Raw genomic sequence first — 22,554 nt, forward strand, 5'->3', positions numbered from 1 at the left:
GTTTAACACTTTTTTGGTTACCACATGATTCCATATGTGTTATTTTATAGTTGATGTCTTCACTATTATTTTACAAAGTATAAAATAGTAAAAATATAGAAAAACCCTTGAATGAGTAGGTGTGTCCAAAATTTTGACTGGTACTAATATATATATATTTTTTTACAATTTGGAATTAGGCATCCCAAAAACACGCTTACGCAGAGAAATCCCTGGCAGCTACGAGTGTGATGCTGTTAAATATAAAACATATCAACAAAAAGCCAACTAGTATATCCTCAGTAAGAAAAGTGAAATGGCTCATAAAAAAAGAACATGGTTAACTTTTTGGGGGGTATTTCAATTCTCATGGTTATTCCCACCCTTCATCGAAGGTATAGGTTTGTTTCAGGGCAAATATGAATGAGACCATTTTGTCGTGAAATCATATTGTAATTGATTGAATAAAGGCAATTGTCTGTGTTGAAGCTTTGGTTTCAATTGGGTAGCAGATTAAACTTCGCAACAGCATTTCAACAAACGCCATGGAAACGGAAAGGAAAAACAACCAACCAACAAAAAAAACTCCTTAGACAACAAACTTGTTCTTGGTGGTGGAACCACTCTTGGTGGCAGTGTCCGCGTGTGATTGATATCCGATGATCACCTTGTGTGGCACACCTAACCTCTCCTTCCACCCTTGTCTACAGAGGGGGGAAAATACACAGTCTAGTAAAAATATCTGGATATGGATAAAAACAAGAGATGGTCAACATCTTTCTGGGCTAACTAAATGGTATGGCGACGCCGGCTCACCCTATGTGTGTAATGGCATCCTTGTTTTCGTAGTCTGTTGTCCATATCGCAAGTTTGTCTCCTTTTGTTCGGATGTTGACTACTGCCCCGCATACATCATCACTGTGGTCATCGAAGGCTTCGCCCACTAGGCACAGGAGCTGAAACGCACATGGACAGCCAGATGTTTAAATACTTTAATGACAGCTAGACATAATCAACTTTCTGAGACATATATTGCATGTCCAAGTAATGCATTTGTAGATGTGTACTTCTGGGAAAAGGGCTGTGTGAATATACACTGCTCAAAAAAATAAAGGGAACACTTAAACAACACAATGTAACTCCAAGTCAATCACACTTCTGTGAAATCAAACTGTCCACTTAGGAAGCAACACTGATTGACAATAAATTTCACATGCTGTTGTGCAAATGGAATAGACAAAAGGTGGAAATTATAGGCAATTAGCAAGACACCCCCAATAAAGGAGTGATTCTGCAGGTGGTGACCACAGACCACTTCTCAGTTCCTATGCTTCCTGGCTGATGTTTTGGTCACTTTTGAATGCTGGCGGTGCTCTCACTCTAGTGGTAGCATGAGACGGAGTCTACAACCCACACAAGTGGCTCAGGTAGTGCAGCTCATCCAGGATGGCACATCAATGCAAGCTGTGGCAAGAAGGTTTGCTGTGTCTGTCAGCGTAGTGTCCAGAGCATGGAGGCGCTACCAGGAGACAGGCCAGTACATCAGGAGATGTGGAGGAGGCCGTAGGAGGGCAACAACCCAGCAGCAGGACCGCTACCTCCGCCTTTGTGCAAGGAGGAGCACTGCCAGAGCCCTGCACAATGACCTCCAGCAGGCCACAAATGTGCATGTGTCTGCTCAAACGGGCAGAAACAGACTCCATGAGGGTGGTATGAGGGCCCGACGTCCACAGGTGGGGGTTGTGCTTACAGCCCAACACCGTGCAGGACGTTTGGCATTTGCCAGAGAACACCAAGATTGGCAAATTCGCCACCGGCGCCCTGTGCTCTTCACAGATGAAAGCAGGTTCACACTGAGCACATGAGACAGACGTGACAGAGTCTGGAGACACCGTGGAGAACGTTCTGCTGCCTGCAACATCCTCCAGCATGACCGGTTTGGAGGTGGGTCAGTCATGATGTGGGGTGGCATTTCTTTGTGAGGCCGCACAGCCCTCCATGTGCTCGCCAGAGGTAGCCTGACTGCCATTAGGTACCGAGATGAGATCCTCAGAGCCCTTGTGAGACCATATGCTGACACATGCACATTTGTGGCCTGCTGGAGGTCATTTTGCAGGGCTCTGGCAGTGCTCCTCCTTGCACAAAGGCGGAGGTAGCGGTCCTGCTACTGGGTTGTTGCCCTCCTACGGCCTCCTCCACGTCTCCTGATGTACTGGCCTGTCTCCTGGTAGCGCCTCCATGCTCTGGACACTACGCTGACAGACACAGCAAACCTTCTTGCCACAGCTCGCATTAATGTGCCATCCTGGATGAGCTGCACTACCTGAGCCACTTGTGTGGGTTGTAGACTCCGTCTCATGCTACCACTAGAGTGAGAGCACCGCCAGCATTCAAAAGTGACCAAAACATCAGCCAGGAAGCATAGGAACCGAGAAGTGGTCTGTGGTCACCACCTGCAGAATCACTCCTTTATTGGGGGTGTCTTGCTAATTGCCTATAATTTCCACCTTTTGTCTATTCCATTTGCACAACAGCATGTGAAATTTATTGTCAATCAGTGTTGCTTCCTAAGTGGACAGTTTGATTTCACAGAAGTGTGATTGACTTGGAGTTACATTGTGTTGTTTAAGTGTTCCCTTTATTTTTTTGAGCAGTGTATATATTGTGTGTGTGTGTGTGAGAGACAGGCCACTAGATAGCAGAGTTATGTCCCACACACTTAACATGAGATAAATACACCAACCTTTACAGAGTAGGGTTACATACAAATAGTTAATACATCTTTGTGTAGTTATGCCCTTTGTGCATGTAATCAGACCTGTAGGGGTGGGGTACTAACCGTTTCCAGCCAGAAGCGGTCGAGGTCGGCCCTGCGCTGCTGTTTGGAAAGTGTGATGAGCCACCTGCCACCACGCTTGTTCCTCTCGTCCTCCCACATGGGCTCGATACCATCCTGCAGCACAAAAACAGACCAGACTCAGGGGTTAAAGGGCAAAGTTCAATTCATGACTTTTTTTGCCTTTATAGGTCAGGGGTTGCTTGTCTGCAAAGATCAGCCTCGACATTTGCTTGTTTTGGTTGCAGAACTTGATACTACATGATAGATGAGCTTTGGATTAAACTTGTTTTCAGATAAAGGGATTAAGCTATACCCAAGAACAACTCTGTTCGTTTGGTTGTTACTTAAGAGGAATAGATGAAACCTAAAACTGAAATCTAGTTCGACATAAGGAATGGAACTGAAAGCTGACTGAAGTGAAAAGCAGCCAACCAATACTAGTATAAGATCATGACATTGAATTATGACTGATAGAGTAGTGGTCTATTTATGGCAGACTGACCTCCTTGGGTGGGGTCATAACCCTTGCAGTGAAAGCTAAAGCCACAGGCTGAAACGAGACCTTGGGAGACATGACAACTCGCTGTCATAGTGTAGCCCTCTGTCTAAAAGGCACTGAGCAAGTCAATAACTCAACTGAATTTGTGAATTAACATAATTGTTTTATGGACAATTCATTGGTTGCTGCTACTGGCCACAACCTCGAGAAAAATGTGCTGTTATGGATGTAGAAAAGGGTATGGAAGAAAAAGGAGCATGTGTGAGATTACAGATAGGGAAAAATCATCCGTACCTTGAAAAGTGAGTAGTCACAGCCGGAGATCAAGTTACTTGATAGTTGGATGTGATTATACAGACTGGGAAAACAGGAGGAAAGGCATAGTAGTGACGCAGTAAGACGCTCAGAGTCTGAATATATGTAAGATGTTGTAGGTGACTTTCTACAATAAAATACTTACGCCCAGAAGTCTTCCACTGTGTCAAACTTGGAGATGAGACGGAGGTTTGCTTGCCAGGTTTTCGTTTTGTCATTCTTAAAGAACCACAGAGCCCATCTGCATAGCAAACAAAATACAACGATTTTATGTCAACACTATAGATGGATTGGCTGACGTCACAAAAATAATGTGTGAGCATCAATGTGGCCGGAAGCCATGATTTGTTACGATTCTGAACGGTCAGATAGCTAGCAACAGGTGTTTTGACTGATTTCATGGCAATGCTAATATGGCAAGAATTCACTAGCTAGCTAACCAACAACGATGTATTTGAAAGACAAGAGCTCATTGTGCAAATGTATTTATATTTTCAATCAACATTTGGCGACTAAATATAGTTTACATGTCAACGTTCTAAGCCAACCCTGTCAGTTTTGCCCCATAGTTGCACATGCGTCGGTTTTGTTGCTGAACAACCAACCTGTCTATAGCCTATAAGCGTATATTGACAATGCATCAGGCAAAACACACTCCCAGTCAACCTTATGACAGTTTTCAGTTTACTATGTACGTTTCTTACATATTGTGTAGCGATTGAGGGAGAAGATGTTGGTCCTGTGTGGCTGGTAGAGCATGGCGCTTGCAATGCCAAAGGTTGTGGGTTTGATTCCCGCTGGGGCCACCCATATGTAAAATGCATTCACTCATGACTAAGACGCTTTGGATAAAAGTGTCTGTTATATGGCATATAATAAGATGAGTAGTACTTGAACCAGCAACCTTGTGGTAACAGGGCAAGTGGTCTGTGGATAATGGTGCAGATAAGCACCACAGTACACTTAGGGATATACAGTGCTTCCTGTAATATTTTAACCCATGCCTGACAAGACTGGTAGAAACCATAGTCAGGCATTAACATTAGTGCATACTGATATCCCAATGGATATAGCTAGTTGTGTATTTTCATGTGGAACTAGCTAGGTAAGTAGCTATAGTACTTACCTATTTTGTAGTGGATGTTTGATGTAATCTTCAGGATTTACAACTTCTTGACCAGTTGCTTCACTTTTTTCCCCCTCGGAATTAGGGGGATTCAAACTTGATTCCTGGAGAGATGGGGAAGAGATCTCAAAAAGCGACCTAGCATTTGAGATAAACCTTCTTCTTTTTTTTTTAAACACCCAACTGGCGCAACTTGTCCCTGGAACGCACCAAGAAGGTCAACACGCTAGCCACCTTTCTTGAAGGGGCGGTGGCGATCATGCCAGTTACTAATACTGTTAACGGTTGACACTGCTGGGCATAGATATTTTTTACCTTCAATACTTATGAAGGTATAGTGACTAACATTGAGACGTCTTGTAACTTGCTATATCCCCAACTCCAGCATGCAGAATCGATTAGCTAGCGACAGCTCGTGGTTCACTTAGGAGCCCTCGAAGAGCCGAACATTCCAACAATCATTCTCACATTTGCGGTGGTCGTGCACTCGCAGCAACACCCACCATACATTTGCATCACTAGCTAATATATCACATTTTATATATTTGTGTATAACTGTAACCTAAAACTGCCCGTTATCTTACAAAATGTAGAGTTAATGCAATCACTCACCGACTCAGCTGTCGCCATCTTCTGATTATCTGATTCACAATTCTGTAATGTGAAACATAAAAGCGGATTGGATTGCGCTTTCCAACGTGACAACCAAGTATGGTAAACCTAACTGCGCATGCTCACAGATGTGAGCTCTTCCAACTTCAAAATTGCTTGGAACACTTGCAAAGTACAGTAATTAAGTCTATGACCACTATTTATTTTGTGAATCGTTTTATTTTTACACTAGTTTAAGGCATTAGGGTTTACCCACCAATTTTATTACCACTTCATCTGTACACAATGCAGACATTTTATTTAGTCTCCATTAATCAGTGCATGCATTTTCATATGCTTTGATACCAGGGTGACTCCGTGACAATCTTACTACATAAGTCCATATCAAAACATGCCAATATTCTGCTCAAAATAGTGCCTACGTTGTTTTGCTCCATCATATTTTACCTGTTAAGTCCCTATCAATGATGCATCCATGATCAATCAAAAAGTAAACCATAAGTAAACCAGATGATTGCCAGATTTCAATAGGATTAAATGGTTGAGATTTAGTCTGGAAAGCCCTTTGTCCAATTTCTGAGTCATCCAGAAAAAAATATATTTTCAAAAGTATAGCCAGTACCTATGGCACATTTCATTTCAAACTGTAAAGAAAACAGAAGAGAGGACTATTGCTTTTTTGAAAATGTTTATTGATCCTAATTGACATGGACAGAGCCACATCTGTACGCAACTGGACTGGAGAGCTAATTCTGAAAGTTGAATGACATTAAGTGCACAGGGTTAAGTGCTACAGTGTATGAAAGGTGATTGTTTTATAAAGGCCTGGACGTGAGTGTGATGCTCAACATGGCAGGGAGGCACTTCAGAACTTCAAGACGGTACGGATACTGTAAAGGACAAATTAAAATACGGTTATTAGCATACGGCTTTAAAGGCCTTTAATATACTTTGTGTTGGAAGTATATATTTTTATAAACTAACATCACACTGATGTAATATGATGCAACACCTGATCTATTTACCTCTTTCCAGCATGCATGAGGTCAAAGCCCTCATTGATCTGGTCAAAGGGCAAGGTGTGGGTCACAAACTCATCCACCTTCAGCTTCTTGTTCATGTAGTCAGTCACTAGTTTGGGGACGCTATCCACACTCTTCCAACCTGGGACAAAGGAACAGGAAAACATAATGAAGAATCTATGCATTACCTTACTTATCATACTTCCATAAAAAAGTCTCATAACTAATGCCACATTACTGCTCATTTATTCAAAAAACAGGTGACTTTACAGAGTAAAATACATTTACGTCAAAAAAGGCAAGTTTCCTTATGAAAATAATCCACGACATTAACCTCCAAATGCTGTGCCCCTCCACACACGACCGGTAACCAGCTGGAACGGACGTGTGGAGATCTCCTGTCCCGCGCCTGCCACCCCGATGATGATGCTCTCGCCCCAGCCTTTGTGGCACGCCTCCAGAGCTGCCCTCTGAAACAACAAATTGAGCATAATCATTAGATTGGCTTCCCTAAATACTCATCTGCTTAGCAAAGTGACATGTATTTTGCAGATGTGGTCCAAGCAGGAAGTACCCCCCACAGTGACCTCTGGTGGTGAAGAGTATAACACCTTCCATAGTGTTGGAGAGTGTCTTTATTTTGTTAGACAACCATAAGAACTGAGGACAATGTACATAACAATAGACAGAAAGACACAATACAACAATGCCATGGCGTAGCCTAATACAAAAATAAGGACAAAACATTGTTAGCTTACATTCCATGGCATACGGAACATTTTGCCCTTATAATAACATACAGTATATTTGCTTTAATTAACATTGTTCAATAGAACTCTAGTCAACTTAGTCAAATAAACATGCCTAAAGAGTTAACCAACACTCCCACTTTCTTTGATGCTGTTGAATTTTCTGTTTTCTAATAGTAATTGTACTTTCAAGGATGAATCGGTGTCTTAACAAATTGTTTAAAAAGGTTGGGTGTTTTGAATATTAATATTTTACCTAGCAGAAAATATTGTGTTGTTAATTGAATAACTATGGACATTGAGGTCACCAAAGATGATAAGCTGAGGGTTAATATGTTGCTTGATGGAGTGATGGGAAAGCCAGCCTAGAACCTGTAGCAAGGACGGCACACAGTTATGTTGTGCTTTTCTATCTTCATCTTAACCTTCCATGTGAGGGGTATAGCAGACACCAACTCAGCATATATGACTTGTTCAAATATATGTTCGACACAATGTTCCAAAATCAAGCAACGTTCCATCCTTGTCCACAAAGTCATTTGGAAAATAAATGTGTTTTTAAATAAAAGGTTGCCAAAAAAGAGGTTGTCCATCAATTTCAATATTTGTGTTGTACCAAATAAGTTGCTGAAGAATTTCCTCAGGGTTTTCAGGTAGATAGAATTGTAACTGTAACCATGCTTTTATTGCCTCCTGGAGGAATGGAGATGCACTGCTAAAAATACTGTTGTTTTGGTAGAGAAATGTTTAAGAAAAGGTAGGAGGTTTTGTGTGAAAATCAGAATGGCGCATTTAGTTAATTTAGCTGAAATCCAGTTTGGATTGGAATATAGTTTCTGTATCCAGGACACCTTCAAGGTCACATCCAGGGCCTTTAAATGAGTCCGTTTTAGCCCACCCTCTTGAAATCAGTAACATATTTTATTAAAATATTCTCAGTTTTATTGTTCCATATAAATATAAAATATTTTCTGTTCATATCGTCTGAAAAAACTATTCTCTGGTGAAGAAAGAGACATAAGAAGATAATTGAATTGAGAGACAGCAAAATAATTTATTAACGTGACATTATTAACTTTATTAAATGGAGTCTTACCATAACAGCCACGTTGCCGATGCATTCAAAGGAGTAGTCCACCCCACCGTCGGTCATCTCCACCAGCACCTCCTGGATGGGCTTGCTGTGGTCCTTGGGGTTCACCAACTCAGTGGCCCCAAACTCTTTGCCCTTGTCAAACTTGTCTGGGTTTATGTCCACGCCGATTATCCTGGTCGCCCCGGCAACCTTGCAGCCCATGATGACGGCAAGGCCGATGGCGCCCAGGCCAAAAATGGCACAGGTGGAGCCAGGCTCAACCTGGAGGTAGGTTGGGAACGCAAGAGACAGAATGGCTTTTGTCAGTAAAACAATGTGATACAGTTTTAGTGTCAGATGTGTGTTATTATGATCATTGCCTATTCATTTGCTTTCCTAAATTTGAAACCAGTGGACATATTAACTAAGTATTTGCACGATTGGAAAGTTACTTTACAGAGGATAGAAAACAAAGTGATTAAACAAATGACACAAAGCTGTAACTCTTCGCTTGTGCTTTCCACTTCTAGACAAGGTACTTTGTCTTGCAGCCTGGCGTCACCCACCAACCTTGGCAGTGTTGAGGGCAGCTCCGTAGCCCGTGGAGATGCCGCAGCCCAGCAAGCACACCTTGTCCAGGGGGGCCTTCTCATCCACCTTTGCCAACGAGATGTCGGCCACCACTGTGTACTCAGAGAAGGTGCTGGTCCCCATGAAGTGGAACAGCTGCTTGCCCTTGCAGGTGAACCGCGAGGTGTTGTCAGGCATCAGACCCCGGCCCTGGGTTAGTCTGGAGGGGGCGAATGATTATCAGTAACAGACAGTTGTAATAGTATAATGCACAAGGTGCAATTTCAAAATTGGGTAGTACATCATCAGTTGATCTTGTCATGTTAGTCATTGCATAGCTTAGAGGGCTAATTATAACTTGTCCGAAATGTCCAGATCAACTAGCCAATGTCAGCTAACCTTGTTTATTTAGGTTTTTTAGCAATTTTGTCACCCAAATATCACATGAATACACATTAGACGTGAAAAAAAAAGAAAAAGAAAATTTGCATTAAAACAACATTTTCTTTGCGCCCCCATGACAAAACACGTAGAATTGCAGGAAACAAGCTTTAAACCGGCAAAATTCTCTCCACCAACAGGGGTGTAAACTGTTTCTGTCATGAACAGTGCTTGTGCCCATAGAAACAGATGTAGTGCGTGCGCACGCGCGCAGGATGTCCCCCCCCCCCCCCCCGGAGTGAAACATTTTTGTCAACTATTTCAGACCTCTGCCTGACAGAATTTGCCCTTGATTTGGTTTAAGTTGCAATGTTGGTGTTCGCAACACTGGTTGCTTCTTCGCCCGCACAGCAGCTATTTCAATCCCAAGACTGGAGTAGGATACGTTCCTACTATATCTGAGATTATTCTAACTGTCATTACAAATATGCTCAGTCCTTCACTACCTACCTGGCTGACTTTGAAAATAGAATGAGCTTGACCTCAACCTTCCAAGCTATAATTGACTCATCCTGCACTAATGACGGGCCAGATTCCCTTCTAGTTACCTGATCTTCCCGCAGAGGTTGGTCTTGGGGTTTTTGCAGAATTTGCACTCACCACACTGTGGCACATACAATGGGATGACAGTGTCACCTAGGAAATAAAAATGACTTTTAGTAAGGAGACAGTTCAGGAGGACGATTTAATTCAAACATAATTTCATTCCAGCCCAGTACCAAAACATCTGATTCGACTGGTCATCTGATTCAACTGATCAAGTCCTTGTATTATTTGATTCTGGCATGTTAGTCCTGGGCTAAAATAAAATAAAAACGTTTTTTTATAGTCACATACACAAGATACAGAGCCTTCAGAAAGTATTCGCAGCCCTTGACTTTTTCCACATCTTGTTGTGTTACAGCCTGAATATAAAAGGAAATACATGTAGATTTTGTGTCACTGGCCTACACACACAATACCCCATCTTGTCAAAGTGGAAATATGTTTTTAGAAATGTTTACAAGTTAATAAAAATGAAAAGACTGAGTCTTGAGTCAATAAGTATTCAACCCCTTAGTTATGGCAAGCCTAAATAAGTTCAGGAGTAAAAATCTGCTTAACAAGTCACATAATAAGGTGCATGGACTCACTGTGTGTGCAATAATAGTGTTTAACTTGATTTTTGAATGACTACCTCATCTCTGTACCCAACACATACAGATAACTGTAAAGTCCCTCAGTCGAGCAGTGAATTTCAAACACAGATTCAGCCACAAAGACCAGGGAGGTTTTCCAATGCCTCGCAAAGGGCACTTTTTGGTAGATGGGTAAACATTTTAAAAGAGACATTGAATATCCCTTTGAGCATGGTTAAGTTATTAATTACACTTCAGATGGTGTATCTATACACCCAGTCACTACAAAGATACAGGCATCCTTCCTAACTCAGTTGCCGGAGAGGAAAGAAACCACTCAGGGATTTCACCACAAAGCCAATGGTGATTTTAAAACATTTAGACTTTAATGGCTATGATAGTTTTCTCCAAAGGATGGCTCAACAACATTGCAGTTACTCCACAATACTAATCTAAATAGAGTGAAAAGAAGGAAGCCTGTACATAATAAATATATTCCGAAACATGCATCCTGTTTGCAAAAAGGCAGTAAATTAATACTGCAAAAATGTGGCAAAGAAATGTCTGTTCTGAATACAAAGCGTTATACTTGGGGCAAGTCCAAGACAACACATCACAGAGTACCACTCTTCATATTTTCAAGCATGGCGGTGGCTGCATCATGTTATGGGTATGCTCGTCATCGGCAAGTACTAGAGAGTTGTTTTAGCATAAAGCCAGGTTTTCCTCTAGGATTTTTCCTGTGCTTAGCTCTATTCTGTTTATCTTTATGCAAAAACAACTCTTTCCAATAGACACTAGGAGACAAATTCACCTTTCAGCAGGACAAGATCCTAAAACACAAGGACAAATATAAAATGGAGTTGGTTACCAAGACAACACTGAATGTTCCTGAGTGGACTAGTTACAGTTTTGACTTAAATCAGCTTGAAAATCTATAGCAAGACTTGAAAATGGCTGTCTAGCAATGATCAACAACCAACTTGACAGAGCTTAAAATATATTTTTCTCAAAAATAATGTACAAATATTGTACAATCCAGGTGTGCAAAGCTTTTAGAGATTTACCCAGAAAGACTCACAGCTGTAATCGCTGCGAAAGGTGATTCTAACATGTAGACTCAGGGGTGTGAACACTTATGTTAATGAGGGGGAATCTATTAAGGCTGTCACACAACAAAATGTGGAATGAGTCAAGGGGTATGAATACACTATAGGTGCAGTGAAATGTGTTGTTGACAGGGTCAGCCATAGTAGTACAGCGCCCCTGGTGCAAATTAGGGTTAAGTGCCTTTCTCAAGTACACAGACAGATTTTTCACCTTGTCGGCTCTGGAATTTGAACCAGTGACCTTTCGGTTACTGGCCCAATACTCTAACCGCTGTTTTAGGGATAATACCTTTGTTGATATTCACAGTCCCTCACCTGGTTTGAACTTGGTGACTCCCTCTCCCACGCTTTCGACTGTCCCGGCGCCCTCATGACCTAGGATGACAGGGAAAAGTCCCTCGGGGTCGTTGCCACTCAAGGTGAAGGCATCTGTGTGACAAACCCCTGTCGCAAAGACCTGAAAGACAACATTGCCATTAGTTAATTCATTCATCACACCCAGTAGGCTATGAAGCATGTGTGCCAACTAGCCTAAAACATCCCTAATTGTTGAACCACATCTCAACCTACCAGGACTATTCCCTACAGTACAATACCAACTACTATGTTGACCATTGAAACTATCACATGGTTCTCTCAAAGGTGCAAGACAGACGGCTAGCTATTAGAGGAATGTGGTAAAATGCTTATAGTATACCATATTGACATTCTCTAGTCTAAACACTGGGCCAGATAGGCCCTGTTAAACATATTCCAAAGATGACTTCCTCACAGCTGGCCCAATTAATCTATTTGGGCGGGGAGACAGGGAAACACAAGAAGCTCCCCACGGTATTCCAGCTGCTGAACAGTTCATCCCTGCCGAAGAGCAGCCTGCCTCAAACAGTATGTTATGTTTTACAGATCGAGAGCTCACTGACATGGTTCTAGGAATATATATTGTATTCACACACACAAACCAAAGATACAGCAGTCTATTGCAGGATGAGGTTGTTGGTTATGTTGTTGCTGGACATGTAATACAAGTACAATACAGGAGCATTAGTCTTAGACATTTTTGGCAAAGTGAAGGGTTACCTTGATGCGTACTTCGTTGGCCTTCGGTGGGGCCACCTCCACCTCCTCAATGGACAGAGGTTTCCCAGCCTCCCAAGCTACTGCTGCCTTGCACTTGATCACCTGGAAGAGATAAGCCCAGTGTGTCAACAGTCAACTTCATACACAGAAAATATGATTTGGAAGATTGATTGTGGCGTCTGTGGTGAGTGCAGTTGAAGAGAGGAAGGTGGTATGTGCAGTGACTGGGCCTCTTAGCAGTTGGACGGACTTTAATCTGTAGTCTAGAGCCAGGCCTACTAAAACCAGTATACAATCTCTAGTTTAATCTGGAGGGGACTGGTTCGAACATGAGACAACTTGAAACAGCAATGAACCGTTTGTGATTCTAGCTGATGTTACTGTCCTGAGAGGCCAAAGCAATGTGGTCTCTACTACTCTCTATTTTAGTTATGGTCACAAAAAGACCCATAATAAATTGTAGTATACTGAACAAAAATATAAATGCAACACGGAACAATTTCATTGGTTTTACTGAGTTACAGTTCATATAAGGAAATCAGTGAATTGAAATAAAATCATTAGGCCATAACCTATCAAAATATACTTTATATTTGAGATTCTTCAAAGTAGCCACCCTTTGCCTTGACAGCTTTGCACACTCTTGGCATTCTCTCAACCAGCTTCATGAGGTAGTCACCTGGAATGCATTTCAATTAATAGGTGTGCCTTGTTAAAAGTTCATGTGGAATTTCTTACCATCTATACATATAAAAGTGGGTGAAACAGTATGTAAACATTATTATAAAGTGACCAGTGTTTGTCTATGTACCAGAGGAGGCTGGTGGGAGGAGCTATAAGAAGACAGGCACATTGTAATGGCTGGAATGGAATCAATGGAACACGTTATTTCTATGTGTGTGATGTGTTTTAATTAGTACCATTCCGTTGATTTCATTCCAGCCATTCCAATTAGCCCTTCCTCCTTTAGCTCCTCCCACCTGCCCCCTCTGCTATGTACATAGGACAGCAGGCTACGTTGTCGGGTGGTAGCCGGCTAGTAACAGTGATTAAGTTCAGTTGCCTCCGGCGGAGGCCGGCTAGTGGTGAATATTTAACAGTCTGATGGCCTGGAGAAAGAAGCTGTTTTTCCAGTCTCTCAGCTCCAGCATTGATGCACCTGTACTGTCTCCGTCTTCTAGATGGTAGCAGGGTGAACAGGCCGTGGTTTGGGTGGCTGAAGTAATGATCTTATTGGCCTTCCTGTGACATTAGGTGCTGTAGATATCCTGGAGGGAAGGCAGTGTGCGTTGCTGACAGTGTGGTTGCCGTACCAGGCGGTGATACAGCCTGACTAATTGCTCTTAATGGTGCATTTGTAGAAGCTTGTGAGGGTCATGGGGGGCCAAGCCGAATTTCTTCAGCCTTCTGAGGTTGAAGAGGCGCTGTTGCACCTTCTCCACACTGTATGTGTGAAGGGACCATTTCAGGTTGTCAGTGATGTGCACACCGATGAACTTGAAGCTTTTGACCCTCTCCACTGCAATCTGTCGATGTGGATGAAGCGTGAACTTTCTGCTGTCTCCTCAAGTCTTGTATTATTTTTAGGTGGAGCTTCTTTTGCTCCCATCACTCTGCCAGGGCTCTCCACCTATGCTGTCTCGTCGTTGTTGGGAATCAGGCCTACCACTGTTTTGTCGTCAGAAAACTTGATGATTGAGTTGGAAACGTGAATTGTCATGTTGAACGTATACTGTAAATCCATATTATGGTTTAATTGCGGGCTAGCTTTGGGTGCTGAAATCAAGTTTTTAATAACTTAATTGTATGTGACATCGGAGCTCCAGTCCGCCCACAACTCCGTTGTAAATAGTGGAGTTAGGTCGGCTATTGCCTACCTAAAGTCATTCAAAGCCCATGACCCCTCTAATTGCATAACGGTAGTTTAACTTGATTCATATCCGCTTAAAATGAAAGACTACAATGTTTCTTGGAATCGCTCGCTGGCTATACGTGGAACTTCTACGGCCAGGTCACTGTCCATTCAAAATCTGCCTTTGCGAGCAAAATACACGCTTTAATGTCGTTTCAACGGCAAAATATTAACATTGCACATTTTAAAAGCGCAAAATGTAAACGTATACAATGTTGATTTTTCATATACTTCGAGCTTACCTTCCCAGCTGCCTCCATGTTCTTTCTTCAGCACGAGAGAAAGGGGTGGTTGCAGTTCAAGAACTTCCGTCTAGACCAATCAGGATAGGTGTTGGCGCCCATGACGATGCGTTCCATGATTTGTGGAAACCCATGGAATCCTCAGCCAACCGCATATGCAGTGACTCCACACGGTCATGACATTTATTGGAGGATATTATCCAATTATAGCTAACCTTATTATACAGTAGATCACATTGTCAATTGGTGAAGGGGTATGCTTGAACCAGCAACCCTGTGGTTTGTGGTTTATGGGGGGGGGGGACGACGACGACCCACCTAGCTGTGCCGAAAAACCCTAGGCCTCACAAACTGAACAGGGATATCGGCCCCTGAGGTGAGGCATTGACACTGCAATGTAATTTCCTCACTGTGGAGTATATCTCATCTGTTGACCAGATAGCTATTATTACAGCAAGTATCACAAGATTAGTCACAGTAGCCACATTACAGCCTGATATGGGACATCAATGAGCTTTACAGAAATGAGAATGACAAAAATGTATCCTGGAGACATAAATGATCACATTTAACCCACACAAACAGCTAACAAATGTCAAAGATTAATAAATTGCCTTTGCAGAGAACGGCAGGATTATTTGCTTTTGGCAGTGGAACTAGCAAACTTTCGGTACATGACCAGTTGACAAAAGGTGTTGAAATAAACACAAAATCGCCCTGAATTTGAAGGTATTGTTCCAATTCTGGAACACTTGTTTATTTTGCATGAGCAAAAATAAGACATTAAGTTAGATGTCCAAATAAAAACTGGAGAAACTTCTACAGAGCACTGTTTAATCAAAGGCTTTTCTTTACAAAAGGTGTCAGTACTCTGTAACCACATTGGATTTCTGGGGTAAATACAATATTTTCCACTGATTGTAATGAATACTAATGTCCATCATATCTTCCACTTTCAAAACCAAGCCTTATATGTTTTATAAAATTCCAGGTATTATCAATTTCTGTCTCTTATCAACATTGCACTCCAACATGAAAGCTCTCAATCATATTCAACAGTATAATACAGTGACACATCCTAAATGTACCCCAAAACCATCCAGTGTGAACAATGTTGAAGAGTTGCAAAAACTTGGATATTAATGATACTATTCCCTGTGACAGCAGAGTGCTTTCAAGGTTCATTAAATAAAAAGCCATTAATTCACACATCATAGATTGGTATACAAAAACAAAACTAATTGATAATTGAGCAGTATAAAAAGATGCAATGTTCGTTCTCCATGTCAATTCCTACAGAGCCAATCTCCAGCATCGCATTGCACTGATTTGCTTCCTGTAGGGATTGACACTTGGTGAGGATCCCACGAGGCATACAGTGTTTGTCATCATCTGCCACCTGGATGACAGAAAAAGGCATCAACGCCACAGGAACACACATCATGAAATCTAAAAACGGAAAATTGTCTATACAGTCACTTGGATTCCTTTTCCAGGATTTGGACTTACCTCTAAATCCTCGTCCGCCTCCACCTCCTCTTCCTCTGAATCCTCCTCCTCCTCCTCCCCGCCCACCACCGAAGCCTCCTCTTCCAAACCCGCCACGGTCACCACCACCCCTGCCACCACGGAATCCACCTGGGAGGACAAATTCATTTTGTTTGAATATCAATGGACTAACATTCTTCCACTTTTATTCACAAGAGAAAAAACACCCATGGGGCAGAGCGGTTGACATTTCACTCTTACCTCCGCGGGGACCTCCTCTTCCACCTCTACCTCCTCTGCCTCCCCTTGGGGGACCCTTTTCACCCGGGGGTCTGGGAAGAAACCTCTGTAGTGGTAGGAGTTTCATTGGGTCTACGTAGAACTGTGGACCAGAATATGCTGTTACACAATACAGGTCAAGACATTTATATGCAATAACTAAAGCAGATTTATGGTCAATCCAGTGTCCATGGCGCAAAGGTTCCACAGGGGGATTATGATGCAACTGTGGTAAAAACAGAAGTACACATTGGCTGTGCAGAGGGGCCGCACTGAGCTCCTGCTAAAAAAATTGATAAACAAAGATTTGTGAATCTGTGTTTGATTCAAGATGATGATTGGTTGACAGGAGAGTTAAGGTGTTTCTGTAATTTCTGTTCCAAAAAGCACGAGAAGCATGAATGCACTGCCATTCACAAAGCTCCTCATTCTCAGATAACCCCACTGATGCCAGATTGGGTATCATAGACAAGAAAAAAAAAAGTACTTAAGCAACTACTGGTCAAGCTCTGCTACATGTAACAAACTGATATAGCTTACCTTTTGTAATTTTTTGAACGAGGATGCCTTCATATTATCAGAGAGTTTGACAGAGAAATACTGTAGCTTTAGGTTAAGGGGCCAACCAGTGTCACAAATGACATGAAATTCAGTGTTAAACAGTAGAACAATTATCTTAGCATGGAACTTTTTACATTGAGAGTAGTATTTTGTATCACTGAAGAATGTAATGATATAAATCAACCACAAATACAATACAGGTTAGACAACAAAACATTGAAAGGATACAAAGTCACGTAGCTGACCGAAGATTTCATCCACCTTCCCGATCTGCTCCTTGTTTTCCAAGTACACGGGCGCGTTGAAGTAGGGAACTTTGTTCTCCTCCGTTACACACTTGCACACAATTTCATCCTCACAGGGGTGCATAAACTCCCCTAGTGCTGGAGGAAAGAACAAGGACATATGGTCAGTACAGAAAAAAACATGGATCATCACCTGCAAGTAAACCTACGACAACAGAGGTTGCAACACCTGGCAGACATCATGGACATTAATAGACAACTGGAGTAAATTCTGGATGCCAAGCATCAACAATGCCCCCTACATCACGAGAAAGTGTTTAATCAATATGGGTGCATCATCACATTGCCAAATCATTCATCTTACCAACAACATATTCTGGAGGGCCATAGTCCTGGAAGCCTCCTCGTCCACCACCTCGGAAACCACCGCCGCCACCTCGACCGCCACTATATCCTCCACCACCACCGTATCCTCCTCTTCCCCCTCCACCACGGTTGAATCCGCCACCACGGCCACCTCTTCCACCACCTCCTCGGAAAGACATGTTCTTGTGCGCCTGTGATAGATAGATGATATTAGCTAAGTGGCATAGCAACAATTCATTGCATTTCATTTTCAAAGACTAGATATGTTTTTCAAACAATGTCAGTAATAAACTTTTCCAAATGCCATAATAAAACTAGCTAGCTACGCCAGTGTTTCTAAAATGGGGTCCCGTGAAGGTAATATTTGGTTTTTAAAAAATTACATTTTAAAATACATTTTTGAAAACATTTCTCAGTTTTTAAACGAATATTACTGACAGATTACATTTTGTCCAAGGGATCCATTTTCACCTTGCTGGCTCAGGAATTCTAACCAGCGACCTAACAATAGAATGGGTTGTTCCACGAAATTGTGCACCAATATTGAACTTGAAAAGCCTGCTATATTAAATTAAGTACCGTTTAATATAGACCACATGGAAAATGTATTAAAAATAAGAAAAAAAGGGGGGAATAAAGCCTTGCTAAAGTGCCAAAACTCAGCATTTTGACTAGCGGACTAAACACCACCTCCATCGTGAAGGAAGTTTATGATGAATTTCCCCAACAGAGAGGAGCAGAGACCAGGCTTTGTGGAATCTAGCTCCTACTACATTGATTCTCTCAAGGTCAATACTTAAAGCCATACTTTTTCAATAAAACATTAATGAAATACAAATCCCAGCTTTTTGCTAATTTCTGTTTCTCGAAGATGGCAACTCAGCGTAAATGTGCATGTGTCTATTGAATCTCCAATGTTTGTAAATGAAACCTAGGCTATAAAATTATTGTAATATGTAAAACCACTATGATTTCACTCTCTCTCGTTGTTATTTTTCAGTATCTCTGTAGAGGAAATGTGACAAATTTAGTGTTTGGCGCATAACTTGATAAAAAAGCTGTTCTTCATAGAATTATATTTTCGCATTTCATTATTTGTCCTGAAGAGGGCACTCTTTGCATGGCTATAAGCCTATGTTGCTTTTGCCCTCTACTGCAAGACTGGACACTATACCAACAACGCAACTATATACACATCAGTCAGAGGTGAGTGAACTATATTACTGCTTCTAAGGTGAGTGCTGAATAGATAGAAGCTTGCCAGGTCATGTTGGGTGATGTGACAAACAATGGATGCTACGCTCAAAAGTAAAGCAAGTGCTTTACATGCACCGTTACAGCGGTGAAGCCTGCAAAATCTGGTGCGTTATATTAGCTTTTTGCAAAGGGTATTCCTCAAGCTCTGTCATTAAAATGTTTTGGGAGACCAAAAAACACAGAAGGTTACAAAGCAGCACTTTGTAGCTATGTTTTGATGTTTGCGATGTCATTGGTCAGGGACTGGTCCAAATTCACATTTTGCCACCATCTAGCCTGCTAACTAGCTGTGAGAGTACTTGATGCCGTTCACTTAGGGTTGGTGCTAAATACCAATACATTGAAAATGTGTCCTGTGTTGTTGTTTTCAAGGTGGCTGGTATGAGGCAGTTCAGTCTTCAGAGCCTTGTAAATGTTTTTGCTGGAATCAGTGCAGTTTACCCTCCTTTCACTAGAGTAACACATTTTCTATTTTAAAAGACTGTCATACCGGTGACCTCAAATTTTATGTGGTGCTTACATTGTTAATTCCTCAAATTGATTAAATCAGGCTTGTGAGTTTTTTTATTATATTTTTTATTCCAGCTATTTTTACTATTATATTAGCAGATATCAGTTATTGGTTAATATTTTCACTCGGATCCAAAAGTCCCATGTCAGTCGTGCTCTAGTTTTCATATGGTGAAACTATTCCTTTTTAAATAATTTTTTTTCTATAATAAAAACATTTCAGATCTAAAACTCAAATCATAGAGTAAAAGCAGGTGAGCTGACTATGTTTGGCCATTTGCTTGTGAAAAACTGAGCGGGCAGAGCATAACAAATCAACCCTGAAAGTAGAAATGTGTAGTATTATGGCAGGATATTAGCTTTAACGCTGCAACAACAAAGCTCTCTGACAAGGGACAAAAATTTGTAAAATTGCCGGAAATTAGTTTGAAAAATGAATTTATAACAAACGGGGACCCCAGCCCCAAAAAGGTTTGAGAACCCCTTTTTGGGGCTACGTTACGTAGTTAGCGCAGGGGTTCTCAAACCTTTTTGGGGCTGGGGACCCCGTTTGTTATAAATTCATCAGGGACCCCCTCATAATCAAAACAACTTGAGAGAGGAAAACATAACATACAAGTACTGTAGTTTTACTATAACGTCAGCAGTGCTTGGCTGGATGAACCAAGTCTCGGGCCTTGGAAGGAACTCTTGGCATCGGAGAAGTTAGTTAATTAATTGACTTGATCGATGCATTATATCACGTTTATGAGTGATACCAGTTATCAGTACAGTGACTTGTAATGGCTGTAACGTTTTAGTTGACATTAACAAATTAAGCTACTACTGTTACACTGCAACTTTACAGAAGGGATCAATTGAACAAGCTAGCTAACAGTTAACTAGACTTAGCTAGGGTTAGCCAACATGGATTTCTTATTTACAACAAATCAAAAGACTATCACGTTATGCTTTGCTGAGCACATTGTGGTAGCCTCTTGCAACTGATGAAATACACAAAATATATATTTGAAAAACATAGCTACCTTCGTAGAACAAATAAGATCAGCTGCCGGAGCAAATTGTGCCAGAAACTATTTCCACGCGATGCAAACGCATGTGGCTTTTTTGTGGTGCTGTAAATCAAAACCAGAACTGAAGCACTAGTTACCACAGCCACAAAGTTAAATTTCCAATATCCTAAAAATGAGTTTTTTTGTCTTAATTTAAGATTAATGTTAGGCATACGGTTAGCAGTGTGATTGGGTTTAAAATCAGATTTTAATCAAATAAAATTTAGGAATGGGCGGGAGTTTTGACTTTGTGGCTGAGTTAACTAGCGACCACACTGAAAAACAGAAGAAAACTGGACTGTCGTAAAACTTAGACTGTCGTAAAACAAATGTGCTTAATTCACGCTGAGGAAATGCTCACAACACACGCGCGAATTGATACTTAAAAGAAAGGCTCACAACACTGGAATTGCTACCAAGTTAACAATACTTTTGAGACATACATTTATACTTTACGTAGAGTAGGCTAATTGAAATAAGACTGTTTCACAATAATGCTTTTTAAAAACGACTTATTGTTGTAAAACTGGAATTTTGTACAGCTCTGGTGGTCGCGAGTGTTACATGCATCTTGACCCTCAAGCCACGTGTAACAACCTGTACCAGAGCTATCGTGTTTAATGTGTACATCTTTGATATATTTATATTCACCAGCCTACTTGTTGATGTGCATTTTCCCTCTAGACTCATCTAGAAGAAGCCATAATGAATATTGAGGGCCAGGTAAGCAATGACGTGTCTGTCTTGTTAGGGTCAGATCGACATTTACAGAATGGTTACCTGGAGGATTTTTTTCTCTTCTCAATTTCAGTCAACGGGAGGATTTAGTATTATTTTAATAGGGGACGAGAGGCGGCAGTGTTTTAGAATTACGTTCTTATTAGGCTATGTATCGTTGTGTCCCTAATGCCGCCCCTCGTCCCTGATTATCCGATGGGCACTGGGCACTCAATATCATGTTCCCCTGTAGGCTATTAAGTGTGGTCTCAATCAAATGATCCATAGCCTATAGCCTACGAAGTGCATGCTTGGGAGAAGCACAGAGCAAAGTTATATTTCTAAGATAGCTGCTGGGATGGTATAAATACAACCAGGCTGCATGAAATCCAATTTAATTTGTCACATGCGCTGAATACAACTGAATTACAGTGAAATGCTAACAAGTCCTTAACCAACAATGCCGTTTTAAGGAAAAATAATTGTTAAGTAAAAAATAGATAAGTTAAAAATAACAAATAATTAAAGAGCAGCAGTAAAATAACAGTAGTGAGGCTATATACAGGGGGTACCGGTACAGAGTCAATGTGCGGGGGCACAGGTAGAGTTAAAGTGACTATGCATAGATAATAAATGGAGAGTAGCAGCAGTGTAAAATAGGGGGGAGGGGGGGAACAATGCAAATAGTCTGGGTATCCATTTGATTAGCTGTTCGGGAGTCTTATGGCTTGGGGGTAGAAGCTGTTTAGAAGCCTTTTGGACCTAGACTTGGCGCTCCAGTACCGCTTGCCCTGCGGTAGCAGAGAGAACAGTCTATGACTAGGGTGGCTGGAGTCTTTGACAATGTTTAGGGCCTTCCTCTGACACCGCCTGGTATAGAGGTCCTGGATGGCAGGAAGTTTGACCCCAGTGATGTACTGGGCCGTACGATCAGACCTACCACTGTTGTGTCGTCAGCAAACTTAATGGTGTTGGAGTCGTGCCTGGCCATGCAATGTATATATTCCAACCCTGAGCCCCCTCCTGTTCTGCTCTTGCCGATAAAACGTTTTTTTTCTTCGTGCTGCTTAACCAATGGCTGTGCTGTATAGGGTTATGGTGGCAGTGCAGGAGGAGAGTCAAAGGTTTCTCCCCCAATTTCTATTTTATTTGGCCTAGTTCAAAAAATGCGCTATCTTGCGAGGAACTAGTTTATAGCCTATGTTCTGTTCAGTTTGAGAAGAGTGTGAAGATGAGGAAGACATGGAGGTAGGCTATTCGGATGGGATACGTTTTACCGGGGGAACTCAGGTAATGTAATTATGTGCACGAGCACAAATCGCCACATCTGTAATTTTAGTCCAGTCCGAATCTGCCATGTCAGTAATTTTTACTTGGCAGGAAGGTTATTATCC

General features: G+C 41.6%; 3 protein-coding genes across 3 annotated transcripts; all 3 read right to left on the minus strand.

Annotated features, from left to right (window-relative positions):
• Window positions 1-324: 324 nt before the first annotated feature.
• On the minus strand, window positions 325-5,477 carry eif4ea (eukaryotic translation initiation factor 4ea). The gene is made up of 7 exons (XM_071399001.1): window positions 5,371-5,477; window positions 4,759-4,862; window positions 3,778-3,873; window positions 3,612-3,675; window positions 2,819-2,932; window positions 796-935; window positions 325-683 (listed from the first exon to the last, which is right to left on the minus strand). The coding sequence occupies exons 1-7, from the start codon at window positions 5,386-5,388 to the stop codon at window positions 569-571; spliced, it is 651 nt and encodes a 216-aa protein (XP_071255102.1). The 5' UTR covers window positions 5,389-5,477; the 3' UTR covers window positions 325-568.
• A 564-nt stretch (window positions 5,478-6,041) lies between these two features.
• Window positions 6,042-14,825, minus strand: LOC139574439 (alcohol dehydrogenase class-3). Its single transcript, XM_071399002.1, has 9 exons — window positions 14,686-14,825; window positions 12,532-12,633; window positions 11,770-11,911; window positions 9,776-9,863; window positions 8,787-9,006; window positions 8,238-8,498; window positions 6,727-6,862; window positions 6,396-6,534; window positions 6,042-6,260 (listed from the first exon to the last, which is right to left on the minus strand). Exons 1-9 carry the CDS (start codon window positions 14,701-14,703, stop codon window positions 6,236-6,238), a joined length of 1,131 nt encoding a protein of 376 aa, XP_071255103.1. The 5' UTR covers window positions 14,704-14,825; the 3' UTR covers window positions 6,042-6,235.
• A 578-nt stretch (window positions 14,826-15,403) lies between these two features.
• On the minus strand, window positions 15,404-20,740 carry LOC139574440 (H/ACA ribonucleoprotein complex subunit 1-like). Its single transcript, XM_071399003.1, has 7 exons — window positions 20,417-20,740; window positions 17,623-17,815; window positions 17,242-17,396; window positions 16,993-17,052; window positions 16,435-16,555; window positions 16,195-16,323; window positions 15,404-16,084 (listed from the first exon to the last, which is right to left on the minus strand). The coding sequence occupies exons 2-7, from the start codon at window positions 17,801-17,803 to the stop codon at window positions 16,074-16,076; spliced, it is 657 nt and encodes a 218-aa protein (XP_071255104.1). The 5' UTR covers window positions 17,804-17,815; window positions 20,417-20,740; the 3' UTR covers window positions 15,404-16,073.
• Between the last annotated feature and the right edge of the window lie 1,814 nt (window positions 20,741-22,554).

Source organism: Salvelinus alpinus, chromosome 4 (genome assembly GCF_045679555.1).
Source record: "Salvelinus alpinus chromosome 4, SLU_Salpinus.1, whole genome shotgun sequence".
Taxonomy (NCBI): Eukaryota; Metazoa; Chordata; class Actinopteri; order Salmoniformes; family Salmonidae; genus Salvelinus; species Salvelinus alpinus.

What these genes read in the sequence shown, in the direction of transcription:
- eif4ea (XM_071399001.1), bottom strand. An exon ending in AAACATCCACTACAAAATAG is followed by an intron (nt 3,874 to 4,758) that starts GTAAGTACTATA and finishes TTTGCTATGCAG; the next exon opens with ATGGGCTCTGTGGTTCTTTA. An exon ending in GATGCCATTACACACATAGG is followed by an intron (nt 684 to 795) that starts GTGAGCCGGCGT and finishes CCCCCTCTGTAG; the next exon opens with ACAAGGGTGGAAGGAGAGGT.
- LOC139574439 (XM_071399002.1), bottom strand. An exon ending in CCAACGAAGTACGCATCAAG is followed by an intron (nt 11,912 to 12,531) that starts GTAACCCTTCAC and finishes GTTGTCTTTCAG; the next exon opens with GTCTTTGCGACAGGGGTTTG. An exon ending in CTCATGCATGCTGGAAAGAG is followed by an intron (nt 6,261 to 6,395) that starts GTAAATAGATCA and finishes TGTCCTTTACAG; the next exon opens with TATCCGTACCGTCTTGAAGT.
- LOC139574440 (XM_071399003.1), bottom strand. Translation starts at nt 17,803, where the DNA reads ATGTCTTTCCGAGGAGGTGGTGGAAGAGGTGGCCGTGGTGGCGGATTC. An exon ending in TCGGTCAGCTACGTGACTTT is followed by an intron (nt 17,053 to 17,241) that starts GTATCCTTTCAA and finishes CTAAAGCTACAG; the next exon opens with TATTTCTCTGTCAAACTCTC. An exon ending in AAGAGGAGGTCCCCGCGGAG is followed by an intron (nt 16,324 to 16,434) that starts GTAAGAGTGAAA and finishes TTGTCCTCCCAG; the next exon opens with GTGGATTCCGTGGTGGCAGG.